Below are 15,494 nucleotides of genomic sequence, written 5' to 3'. Positions count from 1 at the left end.
AGCCTGGGAATGGGGGAGAATCCTCCTGGGGCTGTTGCCCTGGGAGGCTGCATCACCCTGGGGTCTGCACTGCCCTGGGAATGGAGGAAAACCCTCCTGGGGGCACTGCCCTGGGGGCTGAATCGTCCTGAGGGCTGCATCACCCTGGGCATGGGGGAACATCTCCTCTGGGTGTTGTTCTGGGATCTGCATCACCCTGGGCATGGGGGAACCTCCTCCTGGGGGCACTGCCCTGCTGGGCTGCACCACCCTGGCACTGGAGCAGCGTCCTGGGGTTGCAGACCCTGCCCACCCTCTTCCATCCTGCCCCCATCAGCTCCTGGTTGAACTCCAGCGCCTGCTCAACCATTTCCACGGCTCTGGGGGCTGCACCACCCCAGGGATTGTGGCCATGAAACTCCGGGGCTGTGCATTGTGCCAGAGATGGGGCAGCACCATCCCACCCATCCTGCCCCCAGATCCTGCCCCCAGGATCCCCACCAGGGCACCATCCCAGCCCCCCCTGTCAGTGCCATCCCCAGCCCTGCTGCCCCTGCCCCAGAGTGAGGAGAGCCAGCCCTGAGGGGAGGATGAGGCTTTATTAAATTAATTTTGGGTACATCCAGCGTGGCTCAGCCCCCAGGGTCAGGCTGGGGGAGCCTGGGGTGATGTAGCCCAAAATGCTGAGTCCCAGGGTGCAGTTTGGGAGGGTCCCTAACCCCCAGCTGGACATCCTGGGGCAAATACTGGAGGGTTTGGAGAGGGAAGAGTGCAGGCAGTGGGGAAACACAGAATTTAAATTAAATACCAGATGGGTTCCTCCAGGCAACCCACCCAGGAGGAAACTCAAAATGAAGCAGGAGTCTCAGAGCAAACATGAGAATTTGTGAGGGTGCAACAGAACTTGGTGGTTCTTCACTCTGGAAAGGGGTGCAAAAAATCCACACAAACACGTTAAAAACACCTGGGTCAGGCTGCAGAGCCTGGGGTGATGTAGCCCAAAATGCTGAGTCCCAGGGGGGGTTTGTGGGGGTCCCTAAGCTCCAGCTGGACATCCTGGAGGATTTGGAGAGGGAATCTTGCAGGGAACGGGGAAACACAGAATTTAAATTAAATACAGCCACGGCAACCCACCCAGGAGGAAACTCAAAATGAAGCAGGGCAAACACGAGAATTTGGGTGGGTTGTGAGGGGGGCAACAGAACTTGGCGGTTCTTCACTCTGGAAAGGGGTGCAAAACATCCACACAAACACGTTAAAAACCCACAGGGAGATGGGGAAGCATCAGGAGCGGGTGGGACGGGGAGGGCACCGGGTTCCGGCAGGAAGGAGCTACCAGAAGCTTCTGTCACTCGTCCCCTGAGGAGCAGGGCTGCTGCTGGGCTCTGGGGCTCAGGACATCGTCCCCCAGAGCAGGGGACACGGGGCTCAGCTGCTTCGCCCTGAGGCTGCCATCCCCAGGGCTGGGGGCCGGTGCTGGCATCACCCCCGCGGGCTCTGAGGGCATCTCCTGTGCGGGGGCAGCGCTGGAGGTGCCGTTCAGCAGCTCCTCGGTGAATTCGGGCAGCTCCTCCAGGCTGGGCTGGCGGTGCAGCCCGTTCTGAGCCCGGGGCTCACCCTCCTGCACCGCCGCCGGGGCCTCCTGCACCGTGGGCTCCTCCTCGCTGGATGAGGAGAGGGAGGAGCCTTCCTCTGCATCCCGGGACAGCTCGGGGTCTTCCTCTGCATCCCGGGACAGCTCGGGGTGTTCCTCTGCATCCTGGGGGAGTTTGGAGTCTTCCTCTGCATCCTGGGACAGCTCAGAGTGTTCTCCTGCATCCCGGGACGGCTCAGAGCCTTCCTCTGCATCCCGGGGGAATTTGGGGTCTTCCTCTGCATCCCGGGGGAACTGAGAGCCTTCCTCTGCATCCTGGGAGTGTTTGGGGTGTTGCTCTGCATCCTGGGAGAGCTCGGGATGTTCCTCTGTATCTCGGGACAGCTCAGAGCCCTCCTCTGCATCCCGGGGGAACTGAGAGCCTTCCTCTGCATCCCGGGAGAGTTTGGGGTCTTCCTCTGCATCCGGGGAGAGCTCAGAGTGTTCTCCTGCATCCTGGCAGAGCTCGGGGTGTTCCTCTGCATCTCGGGACAGCTCGGGGTCTTCCTCTGCATCCCGGCAGAGTTTGGAACCTTCCTCTGCATCCCGGCAGAGCTCGGGGTGTTCCCCTCCATCCCGGCAGAGCTCGGGGTGTTCTCCTCCATCCCGGGGGAGCTCAGAGTGTTCCCCTCCATCCCGGCAGAGCTCGGGGTGTTCCCCTCCATCCCGGCAGAGCTCAGGGTGTTCCCCTCCATCCTGGTAGAGCTCAGGGTGTTCCCCCCCATCCCGGCAGGGCTCAGAGTGTTCCCCTCCATCCCGGGGGAGCTCAGAGTGTTCCCCTCCATCCCGGCAGGGCTCAGGGTGTTCCCCTCCATCCCGGCAGGGCTCAGAGTGTTCCCCTCCATCCCAGGAGAGCTCTCTCCCGCCAGGACCCTGCCCAGCCTCTGCCACCCTCGCCCCCATCAGCTCCTGGTTGAACTCCAGCGCCTGCTCCACTATTTCCAAAATGCCCGAGGCTTTCATGAGCTCCACTGGCAGCTCAGCTGTGTCGGGGATGTCTGGGAGCACCTCTGGAGAGCCTCCCTGCCCCGGCGCAGGGCAAGGAGGGCTCTCACTGCCCACGGCTTCCTCCTCCATGCCTGGCTGCTCTTCCAGAGCCTTCTCTGCTTCATCAGGCACTGCCTGGGCCTGGAGCTCTGCTGTGGCCTCGGCTGTGTCATGGAGAGCCGTGCTGGGCTCATCCTCATCTTCCTCCTCCTCCTCCTGCCCTGCCAGCCCCAGCGTGGTTGTTGCTCCAGTGCCATCCCCCTCCAGCCCAGCTGTGCTGTGGAGCTCCTCATCTGGATCTTCTGGCTGCTCTGGTCCCTGCCATGCTGTGGCACCCTGGGCTGGCTCACCAGAACCTCCAGCTGATGGTTCCGTCACCCCAAGGCAGCTGGGATCTTCTTCTGGGCCTTCCTCCGGCCCAGCTGTGCTGTGGAGCTCCTCATCTGGATCTTCTGGCTGTTCTGGTCCCTGCCACGCTGCAGAGCCTGTGGCACCCAGAGCTGGCTCACCAGAACCTCCAGCTGATGGTTCCACCATCCCAGGGCAGCTGGGATCTTCTTCTGGGCCTTCCTCCAGCTCAGCTGTGCCCTCCTCATCCTCTGGCACCTCGGGTTCCTCAGTGGGCACCTCCATACCCTCATCTGGATCAGCAGCCAGATCTTCTGGGTGCTCTGGTCCCTGCCACGCTGTGGCACCCAGGGCTGGCTCACCAGAACCTCCAGCTGATGGTTCCACCACCCTAGGGCAGCTGGGATCTTCTTCTGGGCCTTCCTCCAGCCCAGCTGTGCCCTCCTCATCCTCTGGCACCTCAAGTTCCTCAGTGGGCACCTCCATACCCTCATCTGCTCCTGCAGCAAGCACCTCCAGGTGCTCTGTGCCCTCTGGCCCTGGAGATGCTTCCCCAGGAGCCCCCAGATCATCTTGGCCACCTTCAGCTGCTTCCACTTGAATTTCTTCAAAGTCCTCAGGGATCTCAGCTTCCTCTGAGCTGGACACCTCTTGGCTGGGAGCAGAGACCATGAAATAACCTTCCTCCTCAGCCTCCTCTTCCTCCCCTTCGGGGCTCTCTGGCACACTGGCACTCGGTGGCCGGTCCCTCCCTTGCTGCCACCCTTCACCCTGCTGGGCTGTGGCACACACAGGAGCTGTCCCTGGGGTCTCCTCGCTGTCTGCAGGGTTTGGGCTGGGTGTCCCCATCATCATCTCCTCCCGGTAGAGGTGCAGGGGGGTGCAGTCTGGCAGTGTGTCCTCCAGCTCCACCCTCCTGCCCGTGCCCACCGCCAGCTCTGCGGCTCTGGGGGTCTCCTCTAGTGCCCACTCAGTGTCCTCACCTGGCACCTGCCCCGGTGCCACCAGCTCTGGGGCTCTGGGGGTGTCCTCTAGTGCCCACTCAGTGTCCTCACCTGGCACCTGCCCCGGTGCCACCAGCCCTGAGCTCTCCAGCTCTGCCAGCTCTGCGGCTCTGGGGGTCTCCTCCAATGCCCACTCAGCACCATCACCTGGCACCAGCCCTGGTGCCACCAGCTCTGAGCTCTCCAATTTTGGGGACTCTGGGGCTCTGGGGGTCTCCTCTAATGCCCACTCAGCACCATCACCTGGCACCAGCCCTGGTGCCACCAGTTCTGTGGGTTCTGTGTCTCTGGTGGCTTCCTCCACTGCCCACTCACCTGGCACCTGCCCCAGTGCCACCAGCTCTGAGCTCTCCAATTTTGGGGACTCTGTGTCTCTGGATGTCTCCTCCAATGCCCACTTGCTGTTCTCATCTGGCACCAGCCCTGGTGCCACCAATTCTGTGGGTTCTGTGTCTCTGGGGGTCTCCTCCAGTGCCCACTCAGCACCATCACCTGGCACCTGCCCCAGTGCCACCAGCCCTGAGCTCTCCAGTTTTGGGGGCTCTGTGTCTCTGGGGGTCTCCTCCAATGCCCACTCACCTGGCACCTGCCCTGGTGCCACCAGCTCTGAGCTCTCCAATTTTGGGGACTCTGGGTCTCTGGTGGCTTCCTCCAATGCCCACTCACCTGGCACCTGCCCCGGTGCCACCAGCTCTGGTCTCTCCAGCTCCCCCAGCTCTGGGCTGAGCCCCTCAGCCCCATCCTCACCCTGCAGCTGCCCTGGTTCCTGTGGAGCCTCTGCCAGCTCCTGGCTGTGCCCTGGCCCGGGGGCACCTGGAGGGGCTGGCTCAGGCTGTGCCACCCTGCCCTGCTGTGCCAGCGCCTGCTGCTGCCTCATCTCCTGGCTCCTGGCATCTCCTTCATCATCCTCCTGGGCCTCCTCCAGCTCTGCTGGCCCTGAGCCACCTCCCTCCTCTCTTTCCAGCCTTCCTGCCCTGCTCGGGGTGTCACCTGCCCAGGCTGGCTCCTCAGTGTCCCCTTCTGTCACCTCCCAGTCCTCTGGGCAGGGCTCTTGGGCACTGCCATCATCACCCCCCTGTGCCCAGGGCTCCTGTCCTGGCTCCGGCTCCTCCTGTTCCTCCTCTTCTCCTTCCTGCAGCTCCTCAGGCTCCTCTGGGGCTCTGCTGTCCCCCTCCAGGGTGTCACCTGCCTCTCCTGCCCCAAGATCGTCTGCCCCAAGATCTTCTCCTGCCCCAAGATCTTCTGCCTCAGAGCCTTCTCCTGCTCCATGATCTTCTCCTGCTCCATGGACTTCTCCTGCCCCAAGGCCTTCTCCTGCCCCAAGATCTCCTGCCTCAGAGCCTTCTCCTGCTCCATGATCTTCTCCTGCCCCAAGGTCTTCTCCTGTCTCAGAGCCTTCTCCTACCCCATGATCTTCTCCTGTCCCAAGGTCTTCTCCTACCCTATGATCTTCTCCTACCCTATGATCTTCTCCTACCCTATGGTCTTCTCCTACCCTATGGTCTTCTCCTGCCTCAGAGTCTTCTCCTGCCCCATGATCTTCTCCTACCTTATGGTCTTCTCCTGTCTTGAAGCCTTCTCCTACCCCATGGTCTTCTTCTGCCCCAAGGTCTTCTCCTGTCCCAAGGTCTTCTCCTGTCCCAAGGTCTTCTCCTGCCTCAGAGTCCTCTCCTGGCTGAAGATCTTCTCCTGCCCCAAGATCTTCTCCTACCCCATGGTGTTCTCCTGCCTCATGGTCTTCTCCTGCCCCAAGATCTTCTCCTGCCCCGAGGTCTTCTCCTGCTCCAAGGTCTTCTCCTGGCTCAAGATCTTCTCCTGCCCCATGGTGTTCTCCTGCCTCAGAGTCTTCTCCTGCCCCAAGATCTTCTCCTATCCCATGGTCTTCTCCTGCCCCAAGATCTCCTGTCTCAGAGCCTTCTCCTGCTCCAAGATCTTCTCCTGCCCCAGGGTCTTCTCCTGCCATGGGGTCCTGTCCCACCCTGTGATCCTCCCCTCCCAGCACCTCCCTGCTGGCCTCTCCCTTTTCTCCCTCACCACCTTCCCCTGTGCCCGTGTCCTCCCGTGCCACAGCACCTCCCTCAGCTCCTGTGGCAGCCTCCTCTGCTGGGATGGCCTCAGGGACACCCGAGGGCTCCTGCTCTGGACTCAGCTCCTGTTCCCTTCCCTCCTCTGCAGCCAGGTCCACCTCACACCCGGGCATTTCCTGCTCTGCATCAGCAGAGTCCTGCTCCAGGTGACCTTCTGTGGGCACAACCAGGTGGCTTTGCACAAGGACAGCAGCAGCAGCTTCCACTTCTCCGTGGGGACATTCCTCTTCTTGCACATCTGCTCTTTCTTCCTGGAAATCTCCCTTCTCCTCCTCCTCATCCTCTGAGGGGTGTGATGGCTCCGTGCTGGGCGTCTGTGCCTTCTCCTGCTCTGGTTTTTCCCAGCTGGTCTCTGTGTGCCCAGGCAGGTCCTCATCCCCTTCCTGGGCCTCCATTTCTGGGTCCCTTGGGCTCAGCACTGCAGGAACCTCCTCCTCTTCCTCCTCCTCCTCCTCCTCCCAGGCTCCCAGATCTTCCTGGCTCCCCAAGGCACGCAAGGGAGGGTCCATGCCCGGTGGGGATGAAGCTGAGTCCTGCAGGGTGCTGCTCTCTCCAGCCAGCCCCTGGAGCATCACCTCCTCATCCTCGGGGCTCTCCCCATCCTCAGATCCCTCCTGCCCTTCCCCAGGCCCCTCGGGCACAGCCTTGGTGGGGAAAACGGGGCTGGGGGCATGGATATTCCACGTGGAGCTGGGTGTGGGCTCCTCTTCAGGCTGAGCATCATCTCCCATCTCCTTGAGGGCATCCTCCAGCGCCTCACTGACCAGCTGGGCCGGGTACTGCAGCCTGTGGGCAGCTCCCAGGAGCTGCAGGCTGGCACTGCCACCGTCCCCTGAGGCTCTGGACAGGGGACACTCCATCCCTGGGCTCATTGCTGCCTCATCTCCTCCTGGCCAGGCAGGACCTTCCCCCCCAGACCTCTCCTGCTCGGGGGAGAGGGGAAGGGAGGCTCTGCCTGCCTGGGAAGGGCTGGCAGTGGGAGCCCCCAGCCCTCCAGCCCTGCTGGCAGCGCTGCCATGGAGGGCTGAGGTGATTTTCTGGAGCTCCCTGGTGCTTTGGGGTGTCAGGGTGGCGCTTTGGGGGTGTTTTGTCACCCTGGGGAAGGGGGTGCAGGGCAGCACCCGCCTGCCCTCGGGGCTCGCTGGTGCCGCTTTGCCGCTGCTCAGCTCCAGTTTGAGATCTGCAAAGAGCAAGGAGGAACCATGAGCCTCTCCCAGCCCTGCCCTGGCTGCCTCTGGCTGCCCCCTCTCCTATTTTTAACCAGCTCCTTCTTGGAAAGTGGGAAATTCCTCCCTCCTGAGTGCAGCGGATGCTGCGGCTCCTGGGGGATTTGTGCCCAGCTGTCGCAGACATCTTCCATCAAAAATCCTTTCCTTAGGATCTGTTCCTCCTGAGAAGCTGAGAGGCCTCAGGAACAACATGTAACCAATGGTTATCTGCTGCTGTGGAATGCAACAGGTGCATCTGGGATTGGGCTCATGTGGTTGTTTCTAATTAATGGCCAATCACAGCCCAGCTGGCTTGGACTCTGTCCGAGCCACAAACCTTTGTTATCATTCTTTCCTTTTCTATTCTTAGCCAGCCTTCTGATGAAACCTTTTCTTTTATTCTTTTAGTACAGTTTTAATATAATATATATCATAAAATAATAAATCAAACCTCCTGAAACATGGAGTCAGATCCTCATCTCTCCCCTCATCCTCACACGCAGCTGCAGCCACAGCTGGGCCCTGCTGCTGGGCCAAGTGTGCAGGTGACAAAGCTTTCCTTGGGATTTTCATTTGGTGTTTTTTTGGTTTGTTTTGAGGAAAAAGGAAATGCTCAGCTGGTTAGCGCAGCCCTCCCGTCCTGTGCTGCCCTTCCCATGAAAGGAAGGGAATTAAAAACGAGGCAAGGAGCAGATAAGGCTGGTGAAGGAGCAGATAAGGCTTATCTGGGATGTGAGCCCCGTGCCAAGAGCCACCCCCCTGGCCGCTGTTCACACCTTCCTATCACTGGCAGGAAAATGCAGGGAAATGTGTCTGAATCCACATTTAAACACATCTAACCTCTAGAAATGTGTCTGAATCCACATTTAAACACATCTAACCTCTAGAAATGTGTCTGAATCCGCATTTAAACACATCTAACCCCTAGAAATGTGTCTAAATCCGCATTTAAACGCATCTAACCTCCACCAGGAAAATGTGTCTAAACCCACATTTAAACCTCCCCAGGAAAATGCAAGGAAATGTGTCTGAATCCGCATTTAAACACATCTAACCTCTAGAAATGTGTCTGAATCCACATTTAAATGCATCTAACCTCCACCAGGAAAATGTGTCTAAATCCACACTTAACCTCCCCAGGAAAATGTGTCTAAATCCAATTTAAACACATGTAAACCCCCCCAGGAAAATGCAGGGAAATGTGTCTGAATCCACATTTAAACACATTTAACCCCCCCCAGGAAAATGTGTCTAAATCCACATTTAAACCTCCCCAGGAAAATGCAGGGAAATGTGTCTGAATCCACATTTAAACACATGTAAACCCCCCCTAGAAAATGCAGGGAAATGTGTCTGAATCCACATTTAAACACATCTAACCTCTAGAAATATGTCTAAATCCACATTTAAATGCATCTAACCTCCACCAGGAAAATGTGTCTAAACCCACATTAAACCTTCCCAAGGAAAATGCAGGGAAATGTGTCTGAATCCACATTTAAACACATGTAAACCTCCCCCTAGAAAATGCAGGGAAATGTGCCTAAATCCACATTTAACCCCCCCCCCCCCCAGGAAAATGTATCTGAATCCACATTTAAACACATCTAACCCCTCCCCAGGAAAATGTATAAAAATCCACATTAAACGTTCCCAAGGAAAATGCACGGAAATGTGTCTAAATCCACATTTAACCCCCCAGGAAAATGTGTCTAAATCCACATTTAACCCCCCAGGAAAATGTGTCTAAATCCACATTTAAACCCATTTAACCCCCTCAGGAAAAGGTGTCTAAATCCACATTTAAATGCATCTAACCTCCACCAGGAAAATGTGTCTAAATCCACATTTAAACCTCCCCAGGAAAATGCAGGGAAATGTGTCTGAATCCACATTTAAACATGTCTAACCCCTCCCCAGGAAAATGTGTCTAAATCCACATTTAAACCCATTTAAACCCCCAGGAAAAGGTGTCTAAATCCACATTTAAATGCATCTAACCTCCACCAGGAAAATGTGTCTAAACCCACATTAAACCTTCCCAAGGAAAATGCAGGGAAATGTGTCTGAATCCACATTTAAACACATGTAAACCTCCCCTAGAAAATGCAGGGAAATGTACCTAAATCCACATTTAAACACCCCAGGAAAATGCAGGAAAATGTGTCTGAATCCACATTTAAACACATGTAAACCTCCCCCTAGAAAATGCAGGGAAATGTGCCTAAATCCACATTTAAACACATTTAAACCTCCCCAGGAAAATGTGTCTAAATCCACATTTAAACCTCCCCAGGAAAATGCAGGGAAATGTGTCTGAATCCACATTTAAACATGTCTAACCCCCATCAGGAAAATGTGCCTAAATCCACATTTAAACCCATTTAACCCCCCAGGAAAATGTGTCTAAATCCACATTTAAACCCATTTAACCCCCCAGGAAAAGGTGCTTAAACCCACATTTAAACCCATTTAACCCCCCAGGCAAAGGTGTCTAAACCCACATTTAAACCCATTTAACCCCCCAGGAAAAGGTGTCTAAACCCACATTTAAACCCATTTAAACCCTCCCAGGGGTGGCACCGGGGGTCCCTTACCTCTCACCCCGCTGGTCCCCCTGAATTCCCCGGCGGGCACCTGCAGGCGGCTGCTCTCGGCTTCCAGCAGCGTCCTGGGGGAGAGGAGAGGGGCTGGGGGGTGCTGGGGGGTGCTGGGGGCTCCCTGTGCCCCCCAGGCTGGGTAAACTGAGGCACCGGTGCCTGCGCTGCTATGGACACAGGGGGCATCAGGGTGGGTAAACTGAGGCACGGGTGCTTGAGCTGCTATGGACACAGGGGGCATCAGGGTGGGTAAACTGAGGCACGGGTGCCTGCACTGCTATGGACACAGGGGGCATCAGGGTGGGTAAACTGAGGCACGGCTGCCTGTGCCGCTATGGACACAGGGCGGGTAAACTGAGGCACGGGTGCTTGTGCTGCTATGGACACAGGGCGGGTAAACTGAGGCACGGGTGCTTGTGCGCTCTGGATGTGCTGCTCTGGACACAGGGTGTGAGAGCAGGTAAACTGAGGCACGGCTGGTTCTGCCGGACACAGGGCAGGTAAACTGAGGCACGGCTGGATGTGCTGCTATGGACACAGGTTGTAAGGGCAGGTAAACTGAGGCACGGCTGGTTCTGCTGCTCTGGACATAGGGTGTGAGGGTGGGTGAACTGAGGCACAGCTGCTTGTGGCATCAGGGTGGGTAAACTGAGGCACAGGTGCTTAAGCTGCTATGGACACAGGGCGGGTAAACTGAGGCACGGGTGCTTGAGCTGCTCTGGACATGGTGGGGTCAGAGCGGGTAAACTGAGGCACAGGTGCTTGTGGCATCAGGGTGGGTAAACTGAGGCACGGCTGGTTCTGCTGCTATGGACACAGGGCAGGTAAACTGAGGCACGGCTGCCTGTGTTGCTATGGACACAGGGTGTAAGGGCAGGAAAACTGAGGCATGGCTGATTGTACTGCTCTGGACACAGGGGGCATCAAGGTGGGTAAACTGAGGCACAGGTGCTTGTGCGCTCTGGATGTGCTGCTCTGGACACAGAGTGTGAGAGCAGGTAAACTGAGGCACGGCTGGTTCTGCTGCTCTGGACACAGGGCAGGTAAACTGAGGCACGGCTGGTTTTGCCGGGCACAGGGCAGGTAAACTGAGGCACGGCTGGTTTTGCCAGACACAGGGCAGGTACACTGAGGCACGGCTGGTTTTGCCAGACACAGGGCAGGTACACTGAGGCACGGCTGTTCTGCCGGACACAGGACGGGTAAACTGAGGCACGGCTGGTTCCGCTGCCCTGGCCCGGCTCGGTACCGACCCCGACGGAGCCCCCCTCGCTGCCGTGCCCCGTCCCCTCCCCCCGAGGCCCGGATTAGTGTCCCCGCCCGGTGACATCACGCTCGGCCGGGCAGGGCCAGCCCCATTCTCATGCTAATTGTCCCCCCCTCCCCGGTCCCTTTGTGCGGGGCCATCGGGAGGGAAGGAAGGGCCGCTCCGGGGGCACGGCGCTGTCCCCGCGGTGCCCCCGCCCAGCTGTGCCCGCCGCGGTGCCCACCCCGAGCTCACCTGTAGGTCGCCACTTCCAGGCTCAGGGACATCTTGAGGTGCATCAGCTGCTGCCTGTCCTCCAGCACCCGGGCGATCTGCACCCGCAGGCTCTGCTGCTCCTGCTCCAGCGCCTCCATGGCCAGCTGCGGGCAGCACAGGAGGGTCAGGGGGCTCAGGGTCACCCCCAGCCCTGCCCGAGCCCCCCAGCTCCCCGCGGGGTTCGGGATCCCCGCAGGATGCTCAGGGACAGGAGCCTGGAGCTCATTTTAGCACCAGGGGCTGAGGATGCGGCGGGATGAGGAGAGAATGGGAAGAGGGAGGAAAGGCCGAGGTGATTCACGGCCAGCGAGGGAAAGAAACAACTCCATGGGCAGCTGCGGGCACCACAGGGGGGTCAGGGGAGCTCAGGGCCGCCCCCAGCCCTGCCCGAGCCCCCCAGGTCCCCGCGGGGTTCGGGATCCCTGCAGGATGCTCAGGGATGAGCCTGGAGCTCATTTTAACACCAGGGGCTGAGGATGAGGGAGATGAGCAGGGGATGGGGAGAGGGAGGAAAGGCCGGGCTGATTGGGAAAGAAACAACTTCATGGCTCTGCTGCTCCTGCTCCAGGGCCTCCATGGGCAGCTGCGGGCAGCACAGGGGGCGTCAGGGGGCTCAGGGTCACCCCCAGCCCTGCCCGAGCCCCGCAGACCTGGGCAGGGCTCGGTGGCTCCGCTGATCCCCGCAGGATGCTCAGGGACGAGCCTGGAGCTCATTTTAGCACCTGAGGGGCTGAGGATGGGGCGGGATGAGGAGAGAATGGGAAGAGGGAGGAAAGGCCGAGGTGATTCACGGCCAGCGAGGGAAAGAAACAACTCCATGGGCACCACAGGGGGGTCAGGGCCGCCCCCAGCCCTGCCCGAGCCCCGCCGGTCCCCGCAGGGCTCGGGATCCCTGCAGGATGCTCAGGGATGAGCCTGGAGCTCATTTTAACACCAGGGGCTGAGGATGGGGGAAATGAGCAGGGCAGAAAGGGGACGGGAAGAGGGAGGAAAGGCCGGGCTGATTCACGGCCAGCGTGGGAAAGAAATAACTTTCAGCAGAGCAGCGGAGGCGGCGGCATCCTCTGTCCCGGGACACCCAGGGCTGCTCCCAGGAGCTGGAACAAAGGGAGACCCTTCCCCGAGCAGTGGTGACGCCGCTCCCGGTATTTCCAGCCCGCTCCGCCTCCACCCTCCCTGCGCTGAATCGCTTTTGCAGCTGTCGGATCGCAGCTGCAGCGAACTCGCTGCGAGTTTGGGAGTTTGTCCTTCCTGCCGCGGCCGCCCCGGGATCCGCAGCCCGGAGCTCGGGCAGGGTGCTGGGGGAGCCCCCGGTGCCTGCTGCTGCTCCCCTGCACTTTGGTGGCCCCGGGTTTCTGTTGTCCCCAGGGACAGGGATGTCCCCAAGCCGCTTTGCTCTTCCTCCCGCCCTCCCCAGCTTCCTCGGCAGCTCCATCCCTTCCCTGGGGTTTGTTCGCTCTGTTCGCCTCCCCCCATCCATCTCTCGCATCTCTTTGCTCAGGGTCGTGTCCTGCGTGCCCACCCAGCCACCCCCAGCCCCTCTGCTGTCCCCTTTCCTGGGGATTTTCACTCGCCTGGAACTTTTCTGCCTCCCCGCGCTGCTCCTGCCACTGCCGGGCCAGGCTCTCCTCCAGCATCTCCTTGCGAGCTTTGAGCCCCGCCAGGTCCTTCTCCAGGTGCTGCAGCTGCAGCTGGCTCTGCTGGTTGTCCTCCACCGCCTTCCAGAGGTTCTCCTTGGCCTGGCACAGGGAACCTTCCAGCTGAGCCACCTCTGCCTTGTAGGTCTCCACCGCCCCTTTCCAGATCTCCGAGAGCCTCTTGGAGTAATCCTCCACCTCCACCGGCTGCAAAGCCACGGGGGCGCAGCGGAAACTCTCCAGGCTGTGGGAGAAAGTGGCGATCTCCTGGTCCAGCCCCGCTTTCTCCTCCTCGTGTACCTCCAGCAAGGCTTCCACCTCCTTCTCCAGCTGCACAGCTCTCTCCTTCAGCCAGATCTGCGCTCTCCTCTCCTCCTCCAGCTCCTTCCTGCTCAAGGACAGCTCCTTCTTGGCTTCTTCTCGGGCTGCCTGCTCCTTCTGGCACCTGCTTCTCACCTGCTGCACCTCCTCGTACAGGTTGTCCCTGGCCAGCTCGGCCGTGCACTTGTCCCTGAAGGCGACATCCAGCGCGTCCCGCAGGGCTCGCAGCTCCTCCTCGTACTTGGCCCTCCACGAGTCCCCGGCCGGGCCGCTCTTGCTGCTCTGGATTTCAGCTCGCAGCACCTCGTTCTCCTCCTCCAGGAACTTCACGCGGGCCAGGTACGCCTCCAGGCGCTTGTTGAGGTCCCACATCTGCAGCGATTCCTCTCGCAGGGCTCTCGGCCCTGCCAAACTCTCCGTGCTCAGCATGGCCAGGAGGATGCGGGGAGCAGGCGAGGCAGAGCGGGGGAGGCGGGGAGGGAAGCGAGTGCCTGCGAGCGGAGGGGAGCGCAGCTATTCATACCCTGCGCTGCCGAGTGGGAGGCCCCCGAGACCCGGGCGAGCAGCCGGATTTAACCCTTGCACAGCCGAGCCGGCTCCAGCCCACGTGGGCTCCACGCTTGAGCTCGGATTTCCCGGCCGTGAGGAAGAGCAAGGTGCTGCTTCCAACTTCGGGAGGGTGATTTGAGGGCTTGGATCCTGTCCCTAGAGGCCGAGGGCCATGCCAGGGAGCTGGAGGGCTGCCGTGGGGCTCGGCAAGGAGCTTGGGAGGTGTCCAAGGGCGCTTGGCAGATGCTCAGCCCGGCTGCAGCATCCCTCGGTGGTGGCTTGTGTTGGGGAAGATGGAGCAGGAAAGCCTTACAAATATGATTGTCTGGCAAAAGATTTTGAGAATATGGAAACTATAAGCGAGATTGAAATGAAAGCAAGCTTTGAGATCCCTCAGTTACTGAACAACTGGAAAACAATGGTGTGGCTGGACTGAAGGTGATCCCCTTTTGATGGAACAACACCCTCTGCTTGCAGACAGGCCCAAGGGGCAGAGCAGACCCTGCCAGCTTGGCAGAAGGGCCCAAAGAGGAGTTTTTAGGGTTTAAAATGTAGCACAGGATGGTAATGTAATGATTCTTATAGGCTGTATGTAAGTGTTGTAGGATTTGTATCTTGTACTAGATTGGTTAGTGAGAATTAGAATATTCAACACAGAAGAAGATTTATGGTATTGTAACGGGAACCTCACTCTCTTACCCTTTTTACTCTCTTACCCCTTTTACTCCTTTACTCTCTTTCCCTCTCATCCTCTCTGCCCCTCTCTTCTCTCAGTCCTGCTCCAGCTGTGCCTGGCAGCTCCCAGCAGGGCCCTGCACCCAGGCCCTTTGCAAAAACCCCAAATCCCAAAAATCCCCTGCACCCAGGCCCTTTGCAATAAACCCCAAACTCCAAAACGCCCCTGCACCCAGGCCCTTTGCAATAAACCCCAAATTCCACATCCTGGCTGCAGAGATCTCTCCTCTCCATCTGTCCTGATGCTCCTACAGGCTTGTGAGCCCCATCCTGCTCCAAACCCTGGGGGCTCAGAGCCCCCCGAGGGTCTCACTGCCCCTTGATGTAGATATACATCAAAGTTCATGTTGGATCTGATAAATCTTTGCCCAAGAAATGTTCCATTGGAACTTTGTCTTTCAATAAATAAATTACATTTTTTTTTGAAAGTGAGAGAAAAAAAAATGAATCATGGATAAAGTTGAGCTCTAATTCCAAACATCTGTATTAGTTCAGACACTTTGGATTTACATCACATAAATCAGGTGGTTCCACCATCATCTTCAAGTAAGAAATAAAATAAAGAAAGAAACAATAACGATATAAATAATGTAAAAAGAAATCATTAAAAACCACCCCTTTTGAGTTCCTGTTCACATTAATAATCAAATATATTGGTTCCCTGTCCTAACCTCAGAGAACCTGGTAATATTTGCTAGGATTTGCATTTTTGATTCTATGACTAGTCAAAAGACCAGGTTTCTTAAGAGTCTCTGAATCTTCATAAAACACAGAGAACATTCATTTATTTAATTCATTGGCAGCTTTCTCTCACAGCCCGATGGCTGCACCGAGGGCATCCCTGGGTCCATCCTATGCAGAGCGAGCCCAGCTCAGCCGGTGCC

At 58.2% G+C, this 15,494-nt stretch overlaps 1 protein-coding gene across 14 annotated transcripts; it reads right to left on the bottom strand.

Annotated features, from left to right (window-relative positions):
- Positions 1–559: 559 nt before the first annotated feature.
- Positions 560–13,804, bottom strand: NES (nestin). 14 transcript variants are annotated; one of them, XM_071456777.1, is made up of 5 exons: positions 12,943–13,804; positions 11,348–11,472; positions 9,844–9,917; positions 3,295–7,218; positions 560–3,084 (listed from the first exon to the last, which is right to left on the bottom strand). In XM_071456777.1, the coding sequence occupies exons 1-5, from the start codon at positions 13,753–13,755 to the stop codon at positions 1,328–1,330; spliced, it is 6,693 nt and encodes a 2,230-aa protein (XP_071312878.1). In that variant the 5' UTR covers positions 13,756–13,804; the 3' UTR covers positions 560–1,327. The 14 variants fall into 14 exon arrangements, with proteins under 14 accessions (XP_071312878.1, XP_071312876.1, XP_071312867.1 ...); XM_071456775.1 differs by having other exon boundaries at positions 560–3,205; positions 3,407–7,218; XM_071456766.1 differs by having other exon boundaries at positions 560–3,937; positions 4,010–7,218.
- Positions 13,805–15,494: the final 1,690 nt, after the last annotated feature.

Source organism: Agelaius tricolor, unplaced genomic scaffold (assembly GCF_023055355.1).
Source record: "Agelaius tricolor isolate 1412-34295 unplaced genomic scaffold, bAgeTri1.0.p SCAF_66, whole genome shotgun sequence".
Classification (NCBI taxonomy): Eukaryota; Metazoa; Chordata; class Aves; order Passeriformes; family Icteridae; genus Agelaius; species Agelaius tricolor.
Note: the sequence above shows the minus strand (reverse complement) of the source record. Positions and strands in the feature narration are given on the sequence as shown.

Bases quoted from the DNA above. Each gene is read 5' to 3' on its own strand.
- NES (XM_071456764.1), bottom strand. From the start codon at position 13,755: ATGCTGAGCACGGAGAGTTTGGCAGGGCCGAGAGCCCTGCGAGAGGAA. The intron at 9,918-11,347 runs GTGAGCTCGGGG...CCTCTCCCCCAG, and splicing joins CTGGAAGTGGCGACCTACAG to GACGCTGCTGGAAGCCGAGA. The intron at 7,219-9,843 runs GTAAGGGACCCC...TGCTCTTTGCAG, and splicing joins GGGGACCAGCGGGGTGAGAG to ATCTCAAACTGGAGCTGAGC.